The sequence below is a fragment of the Dipodomys ordii genome, unplaced genomic scaffold, assembly GCF_000151885.1.
Source record: "Dipodomys ordii isolate 6190 unplaced genomic scaffold, Dord_2.0 Scaffold4, whole genome shotgun sequence".
Classification (NCBI taxonomy): Eukaryota; Metazoa; Chordata; class Mammalia; order Rodentia; family Heteromyidae; genus Dipodomys; species Dipodomys ordii.
In genome coordinates this window covers 7596948-7606790 of record NW_012267220.1, presented here as the reverse complement: position 1 = coordinate 7606790, position 9843 = coordinate 7596948, and the positions used below count along the sequence as shown (strand labels likewise).

The 9843-nt window shown below is 39.2% G+C and overlaps 1 protein-coding gene across 1 annotated transcript in view; it reads right to left on the bottom strand.

The window, feature by feature from the left end:
- Positions 1-1881: 1881 nt before the first annotated feature.
- Positions 1882-9843, bottom strand: part of Galntl6 (polypeptide N-acetylgalactosaminyltransferase-like 6) — an 823803-nt gene continuing 815841 nt past the window's right edge. Inside the window, exon 12 of the mRNA XM_013024941.1 lies at positions 1882-3276. Coding sequence (XP_012880395.1) covers positions 3109-3276 — 168 coding nt within the window. The 3' untranslated portion in view covers positions 1882-3108. The remainder of the gene's footprint in view (positions 3277-9843) is intronic.

Here is a 9843-nt window from a genome sequence, read left to right as displayed (position 1 = left end):
GTCGCGGCCCGAGGAGCGGGGCCGGGCCGGCGGCCATCCACCCGACCACGTTAGAAGCTCAACCTGACCTTCTTGTCGTCTTCGCTCCGTGAACGGATGAAAGGCACATTAAACATTACTTTCTAACGTCTGGCGGAGCCGTTCGTTTTCATGGAGAAGAAGAACTTTCGGAATCCAGATTGACTTGCTGGTATTTTCTCTCCCATTAGTAAGTGCTCTGCCATCCAACTTCCACAAGTACTTATCGTTGCGACCAGGAGTCCTTCTGAGGACAGCTCGGTTAGTTTTCTTTTTCTTTTTGCCAAGTAAATATGGAGGTATATTGCGCTTCCCACCTTTCAGAATGGTAGGAGTGCTTTCAGTGTGTTTGTACACAGATTCTATGCAGATGCTCTAGGTTTCATTTTATTTGTATGTGTTCCATGTACAACTCACTTAATGATTACATAAAGTTTAAATTACTTCAGAACATAACATTTAAAGTTTAAAGCTCAAGTTTCCTCTCACTTTTGAAACATCATTTAATTTCTTTCACATTTTTTTTTTTGGCCTGAGAGACCAATATTGGTTTATTATTTATTTATTTTTTGTTGATGATGAACTTAGGGTCTGGGTGCTGTCCCTGAGCTCTTTTTTGCCCAAGGCTAATGCTCTCCCACTTTGAGCCACAGCACTGCTTCTGGTTTTCTGATGGTTAACCGGAGCTACGAGTCTCACAGACTTTCCTGCTTCGGTTGGCTTTGAACCATCATCCTCAGATCTCAGCCTTTTGAGTAGCTAGGATTCCTGGCCTGAGCCACCCAATGCCTGGCTTAATAGTGACTTATTAGTGTGTGTTTCACATTAAAATGATGCAATATTCAAACTTTACCCCTAAAACACCGTGCCTGGCTAGCTTGCCACAATCATAGCATCCTAAAAGTTGGTTGCGACTCTCAGCCTTCAAGGGTATAGACATAGGGTTTTCTCTTTGGTACAACTGTAAATAGCAGTCAACTGTTTAATGACCTGATGTGAATTTTGATGGGCTCATCTAATTCTACAGTCAGAGTGTGCCCTGAACACTTGAAATAAATCTTCACACACCCTTTAGAAATGTTCAACACACAGGTTAATTTCACCCTATTGATTTTTATCCACTATGCACCTTGAAAGTCTCAAGATCTCTTGACCTATACAAGATATCTCTGACAGTTTAAAAAGAATAGCTCTTCAAAAGAATGCTTGAAAAATCAGTAAAGATAATGAAATAACTCTTCCCCAACTATTAGCTGAGCATTTTAACTGGACAATTTGATTAGGTTTCAAGGACAGGACAAGATTATGAATGCTTGCAAGAAGAAGTTTCATATCATCAAGTTTCTGAAGATGAAGAGAGACTACGTTTATGGGCATTTTGAGGGAAGTTGGTGTTCTTAGTGACTAAAATTTTCAAATGAAATTGGCAGAATAATCAGAACTACTGTGGGCAAACAGTGAAACAACAGAACAGGAGATAAGGTTAGAAGACTCATCAACTCTCCCAGGAGCTTAGGGCTTTTTGTCATTTATTTTAAAAAAAGAAGAACAATAGAGACTGAATCTTGCCAATCTTACAATTCAGTGGTCTATATCCAAGATGATATATAATTTAAAAGAAAAAATAAAAGCAACATAAAAGTGTTCTTGTACCAGAAAAACTTGGAGAAATGTGTAATAAACATGATTTTCTGCTGTAGAGATCCATCTTCCTCCAACACATCATTATTACATTTTTTTTCCTTCTCAGGATTATTATTTTTTTATTTAAAAATTTGGGGCTAGTACTGAAGCTAAAACTCAGCTCTCTTATAGGGCTTTTGCAACTCACAGTTGGTGCTCTACCACTTGAACCATGCCTTTAGTGCCTCCATTTTGTTTTTTAATGATTCCTTTCCTTACCCATTAACAGAAAATGGTGTCAGAAGCATTTTATTGATAATTTCTCTTATGGACTTCCAAATATAGTAACATTATCAATATGAACTATTTAAAAAAGAAAACAAAAATAATTTCCAGAGAAATCATTGATACCCTTCCCCACCCAACGGGAAAAAAAAATAAAACCTCCCAGCACCAAATAAATGGAAGTGAATCAGCCATTGTCACATTGTTACTTGGAGTGTAGATTTATTTAAGTTAAACAATCTCCTAAGCAAATTACACCCATCTCACTCCATTACCCTCCTTAATAAAAATTGTAATTAGACAACCAACATCTGACTTGTAAAGTTCTAAAAAGAATAGAAAATTAAAAATAGATTTTCCAGGGAAATCTCTCTCTGCATCTTTTTTTAAATGGTATTTCGCTGTTTTTGTGCAATCTTTCTTTGGAGTAACTGGGTAGCATAGTTTTCATTTGTCACTGTTAGTGGGATTCCTATGAGGACCCTGAATTAGAACTTGAGCTGATGGACTTTCATGAACCAGCAACTTCTGCTTTAAAAGGAAAATGGGGATATCAATGAGAGAATGGGCACACTGGAAATCCATTTCATTACGGAGTGAAGTCTTAAGATTATTGCACCCTTTACAAAAAAAAAAAAATAAAACAGAATGGTATGAGCACTCTAAAATCAACTGCAGCACTTTTAAGGGTTAAACCGGCTTAACCCATTCTTAGTCAGAGAATGGCACCAAGAGCTCACCCCTTGAAGTGTGGCTAGTTCTAAACCTGTGGGGATCCTCAGGTTGTCGGAGCAATCATGCATCCTATTTCCGCCCCCCTCCCACCCAGTTAATAGGATCCATTCATAGCTACTCACTACTGCAGGATTTGACCTGAGAAATGCTAGGATTGATTAACTCAGTAGTTGTTTTGAAAAGTCCCTAAATAATCTTCACCCTTGGCCAGCAAGGGAAACTGCTACGGGAGTTCTCAGAAGCAGCTGATGAGGTTCTCAGACAAGCTCTTCAGACGCAGGAAGTTCTTCAGGATGAACTCCTTTGACATGGCATTTACAAATCTTTAAACCAAGCTTCCTGGATCTTGGAAATGTTATTCCTGACTCCTTCGACCCAGATGCTGGCTAAAATAAGAGTTCATCATCTGTAGGTAATCATTCCCCTTCCTTTCTTCCTTCCTTCTTTCTAGGAGCTGGTGTGGTGGCTAAATTTTTCTATAACAGTCATGTTGACGTGTTCAAAAATCCACTGCTGAGTCTCTGAAAGGGGGTCACAGGTGGCCATGAATATCTTCTTCTCTGCAGGGTTACAATCCATGCAGCTGTTGCCTACAGGATGAAATAAGGTTCTGTCCTAGAGGAAATGAGAAAGAAAAGACTGACATAGTACACGGGAATGGTGAGAATCCAAAATATACAGAAAAATAAAATATTTGAGTTCCATGTACAGAGTATTAAAGAGACCACCTCCCAAGCCCAATAAGAATGGATGGATCAGTCGACAAGGAAAGCTTGTAAATTTATCAGTTGAATCCATTGAAACTCCAAGAAGTTAAGTTTGAGTCAGAGACAAAAATTTGTTTAAGCTGGTATCAGTGGATCATACCTGTCAGTCTAGCTATTCAAGAAGCTAAGGTCCAGAGGATCACAGTTTGAGGACAGTCCTGGCAGGAAAGTCCAAGAAAACTCACTCCCTACCCCTAAACCAGACAAATGTCAGGCTGGAGGCATGGCTTGGGTGGTAGAGTGTCAGTGAACAAACTCAAGGCCTTGAGTTCAAGCCCCAGTGCTGTCAAGAAAAACAAAATGCACCCTTTCATTTTGTAAATAACAATCCATGGATTTCCTATTCTCTGGTCAGCATTTTTCTATATGTTTGGATTTTGAAGAGAAATATGTGAGGCTGCATGTCAAGTAGCTAATAATCTATTTGGAAACAAACATGAAATAGGTATAAAAGCTGTAATTCAGTCCACAGTAAATATTAACCACACATACACATTCCTATATACACAAGCATGTAAGCACACACAAGTACACACAAAGATGTACACACACACACACACACACACACACACACACACACACACACGAAGAACCTGCATTGGGAAAGGCAAATAGAAACCAAAGTTCTAGGTGCTCAACTTTTCAGGAGATGAATGTGGGGATGGGAACACAGGACACTCAGGCAATAGCAGAAAGTACAAGTCCAATGGTTTAGTGACACAGTTATCATGGCTTTCTTTTATTATTTTTGTCAGTTGTGGGACTTGAACTCAGGGTCTGAGCTCTGTCCCTGAGCTTTTTTTTTTTCTTTCTCTTTTTTTCTCAAGGTTAGTGCTCGAAAAACCTTGAGCCACAGCACCATTTCTGGTTTCCTGGTAGTTAATTGGAGATAAGAGCTTCAGACTTCCCTGCTAGGGCTGGCTTTAAACCACAGTCCTCAGATCTCAGCCTCCTGAGAACCTAGGATTACAGGTGTGAGTCACCAGTGCTTAGCTGTCAGGGTTTTCTTAAATTGGAGGAGGTGCTATTCACTTAAAAAACAAAACAACACCAGAGACAGTTATCGGCTGAGTGGATGAAAGGTACTCACTCCTAGTCATAAAGTTTAAGAGCTGAGCAAGCTCATTATTTGAGCAGGTCTGTTTAACACACACACCTTTTTTTTTATTGTACATAGGAAAAGAAGATAATGCCAAATGAAAAAGGTCTTTCCTTACCTAGTATCCTGCATTTATCTCTATGGCATTTGTGATTTTTTTTTTTAAGAACCATGGATATGAGAAAACATCCCCGAACCACTGCTTAAAACTTAGGACCAGGTGATATTTTATTATTTAGCTTAGGAAGTGTTTATAAGTTCACATCCTTTTTCCTTTCAGTGAGGAACACTGAACTTAAAATGGGTTTAAATTTAATCTCAGCCACCCTTGGTAAACATTTCTGGGTTGTTCCAGGATTTTAAGACTCCATCAAGCCAATATTTAATGTCCTTTTAGGATCCGGATGTTTGCAAAGTTCAGTGCTGCATGAAGGAAAAGAAGGAAGGACAGCAATATGCTTCAATTTAGTTTGCATTATTCTATTTTTAGTGTAAACAAAGAGCTATGCTTCATACAAAGGTTCACTATTTTCTTATTCTCTTTCTCCCTGTTCTTGCTCTCTCACTCTCACACACGCACGTGAGTGTGTGTGTATGTGTGTGTGTGTGTGTGTTTGAGACATGCTGTAATTAGCCCAACCTGGCCTTGACCTTGCAATCCTCCTGCCCCAGATTCCCAAAGACTGGGATTACAGACTTGTACTATCACACCTGGACTTACCTGCTTTCTTAAAAGGCAAATTTTCTAGACTTTATTGTGGATGTTGTTTTCCTTACACTAAGAGGACCCCTAATGTCCTCTCTTTATCTCTTGTTTCATTAATTCCACTGGCATCTGACCCTAGGGAAAGACTCTGAGAAACTCTTCCCTACTGTGTGGTGGGGATGGTAGACTCTAGGAGGGAGGAAGGAAGGAAGGAAGGAAGGAAGGAAGGAGGAAGTATGTGCAGATCCTGTCTTTCCTGGGATCCTGGGAAGTTGGCATTACAGACTGCTTTTGGAGCCATCATATTTCCTTGGACAACTTGTTCTCCTTCCCTGTCTTTCCTTCTTCCAGCTTCTCTGGAAGTCTTCACTTTCAACTTCCCCCAGTTTAGCTGTGTAGACATCATATATATATATATATATATATATATATATATAAAATCACATGTCATAACTGATTATATAAATAATATATGAGATACATGATATATATGTATAATATATCTCACACACACACACACACACACACACACACACACACATTAGAAGTGGAACCCAGGGCCTGGTGAATACTAGGTAAGCACTTTATCACTGAGCTTTAGCTCTTCAAAGCATTCTAAAGTTGCAATATTCTTGAAAATTCTGCATGACTTGCTACATTCGAATCCCCTTTGTCTTATGAACCTTCTTTCCCTCCTCACTCTCTGCATTTCTTCCTGTTGTTGCCTCTGTCAGTAGCTCAGGTGGGAAAAACAAGGTACACAATTTTTGTTCTCTTTTCCTTCACCAGCTTCAGCATAGATGCAAAAGCCAAGCAATTTTTCCTGAACGTTTTATTTTTCTGTTCATCAGTTTCTGAGCCCTCAGGTGATGCTGTTTTCCCAGATCCCACTGAGCATGCCTGCTCTGACAAATACACAGATGCCCTACAAAGACATAGGCTCATATGGACAGGCCAGCAATGCAAATTGATCACTATCCTGAACTACCCAGAACATGTTCTCTGCCCTTGTACTTCTTGCTCTCATCAAAGTTAAACAGTTGAATTCTTTGTATCTGTCTCTATCTGAGAAGCTTTATCAGTGAAATGAAGGGCTAGATGAGATAAATCTGGATAACATCACCTAGCTGTAAAATTGAATGAACGTTTGATTCCAAAGTTCACCAGTGACAGAGACAAATGACGTGATGTCAAACTAAAGACCATCTACAATATCCAGTAGATGAATAGATTGATTGTGCTCTTGTTATAGCCTGAGCTCTGCTCACTCTTGTCTTTAGAGTATCCAGCAGGCCTCAGAATCAAAGCTTCTGGAAATATTCTCAGTATATTCCCTAGAGTATGCATTTTTATTTTTCACCTTGGGGGCCACAAAGCCACCATCTTTATGTTTCTACTGCAACTTTGGATTTCTGCCTTCACTGAAGTGTTTCCTGACTCTAAGTAAGTCAGTGGATCAAGTAATTATTCTCTGAGTATGTCTCTTGTTCCTCCACAGCCCTTTATCCCATCTCTCATCTGTCAGGAGAGCAATGGCTGTTAACGTTATAGAGTACAGGTTGTAGGTTATGTTCTACTTTTGTTTTGCGCCCCCCGCCCCCCTGTAGAATAGAGTTCTTGGTACTTTGGAAAGTTTGATGTTCTGTAAGAGTCATCTATAAATGATGATAGATGGCGTTCTTTCTTTCCTTGTAACTAGTTTGTTCTTGTTTCAGACCTGCAAGAAGGCAGAGCATAGGCCTGGCTGTTAACAGTGTGATACAGCACATTTTGATTTACTTTCCCATCTTCTCTGGATACCTACTTTCTTCCTTTTTTTTTTTTGGCCTAAGAAAACTAGAAATCATTCATCAGGAAAATGTCTCACTTTACATCTAGGATTACTGAATTGCCTTTCATGATCACTAAGCAATTCCAGCCAATCAGTGCACACTGAGAAAAAATCTATAGGTGGGCCTCTTCAGGTATCTCGTGGAAGAAGACAGTTTTTCAAGCCAGCTGTGGACTGGGTTGGCATATGGGTGACACACTGGGGCATTCACATGCGTGCACAGAATTTTACTAGGTTTCTTCTTTATATAGAGTCTGGACTTCAAAAGGAAGAGTAAGCTGCTGAAAACATACCAATTTGTGTGTAGGATCATAATAGAACCAAACATCAAAGATGCAAAGAGAGTAAAGTAGATGCTTGAGTGCATACTGTACAGGAAGAGGATTCTGAAAATGAAACAAACACACATGGGGGAGAGACAATAGCATGCTGGGTAAAGATATGGGATTTCATGTCCTAAGAAATCTGGATAAATTCCAGTCATGCCAGTAATGGACGAATTACTTAAATTGGACAAATTGCTTCATTCTATGACTCTCCTCTTAGTTATTAATAAAATATAAGTGATATACATTACAAGCTTGAGAATACAATTTTAAAAAATTCTGGCCTAATTTCCTACTTATAAATAAGTATTAACTAATAGTAATTTCATGTTCCCTTCTCTCTAATTTATTTTAGCCAGAAATTGTTTCTAGATCTAAAAATCAAAGTGTACTAACCATATGCTCTGAGACCAGCTATTTGATACCAAAGTATATTTCCTGAAATCCTGGCACAATTGAATTTGAAAAAATTATCCTCTGACGCAGCTAGTTACCCACATTAAAGAAGAGTACTTCTCACTTTGAGCAAATATATTTATAGAACCAAGGGAATCAAAGGCTATGAAGTGAGCTCTTCTGTGGAACTATAATCCGAGTTTGTGTCTAATCCATGTGATTACATTGATCTAGGTCTCTCTGAGCTTTCTGGAAAGAAGAGCAATTCAGAAGGTTTTGTTCTGCCTAATTTTTGTTTATTTGTTTTACTAAAATACATGTAACACTTTTAAGGCTAACTGAGCTTAACAAATATTTAGGAAGTGCTTTTAATTTTTTGGTTTGTGTTAGGAAAGGTATATAGCAGGACAACTGAAGATATACCACTAGACCCAAAAGAGGAAAACAGTTGGTAAACAACAAAAAATAATAATCTAATTGAAGTAAAATAGTGATAATGTGATTGCAGAGGAGACTGAATAGGATAGGATGCCTTAGGTGATTTCAGACATAAGGAAGAACTCTAAAAAAATGTGAAATTAATGTATGAATTTATGCATTTATTTTGCCAGGCACTATTTTAGATCAGTAACCTAGCAATAAACTTAGCAAGTCCCTTCCTAACTCATATTCCAAAGGTAGAAATGATATGAGGACAGTGGGTTGCTGATAATAAACAGCAAAGTGGTAAACAGAATACCTAGCCAGTTCACAGGTGGTGTAACAGATTAGGAAGTGAGGAGGACCTAAACTGACACAGATGGTTCCAATGTGATAATTTAAATGAAGTGGCCAGGACGAGCCTTCTTTAGAAGATGATAGTCGAGCAGTCTTGATCTGGGAAAAGGAATTAGACATACAAACTCTTGAGCACAAAGGGTCCCAGACAGAAGCAAAAGCCAGTGGAAAGGTCCTAAGCAGGTGTGAACCTTGGTGAGTCAGAAAGGTGAGAAAGGCAGAGTGATGGACATGATATATCAGGTGGTAGAGGGCTAGGTAACAGGGTAGGGCCTAGCAAGTCATCCTGGTGTGGCTGGAACACAGGGAGCCTTGTGCAGAATTCTAGATGCTGACAAGATCTACAGTGACAGCAAGGACCACATCACAGAGAGACTTGGGTGCCATGCTAAGACTTGATTTCTCATGCAAATGTTGGGCAGTGATCATTGGAGGATTTAATAGAATAGAGTCACAGATACATATTTGGGGTGGCAGTAAGGACAATGGAGGAGAATTTGAAAGGGACTGATCTCTGAATGAGAAATTAGAAGCTACTATAAGAGTCTAAGGAGGTGGGAGGGAAGGGATGGTAGGGAGAAAGCAAAGGAGGAGGCAACAATGCTCAATAGGAAAGGTACTCGTTACCTTGCTCATGTAACTGTAACCCCTCTGTACAAGATTTTTACAATAAAAAACGTACAAAAATTTAAAAAAATCCAAAATTCAGCTGCTGCTAAAGCCAAAGCAATGGGAATGAGTTAGAGGTGACCAGAGAAATGACTTGAGGGATATTTGAGAATTTGAATGCATAGAGCTTTTTTTGTTTTTTGGTCAGTCGTGGGGCTTGAACTCGGGCTTGGATGCTGTGCCTGTGTTCTTCAGCTCTATCACCTGAGCCACTTCTGGTTTTCTAGTGGTTTATTGGAGATAAGAGTCTCATGGTTCTTTGTTGCTTTGTATGTCCCTCCCCCACAGTATAACCCCTGCTTTCACTGTATTTGAGGTATAATTTGTGGAGGGGAAGGGGGAAAAACAAGTCGTTTAAATAAGGATACAGGTGGACCTGTTGCAACAATGAGTAGTAGAAGTTGTCAATGTCAAAAACAAACTTTACAATTTTGGTGGGGGGGAGGATGGGAAGGGAAGGGAAGGGGAAACAAAGGAGGAGGCTACAATGCTTAATAAGAAATGTACTCATTATCTTGCCCATGTAATTGTAACCCCTCTGTACAGTATTTTCACAATAAAAAATAAATAAAAATATTTTTTAAAAAAGAGTCTCATGGACTTTCCTGACC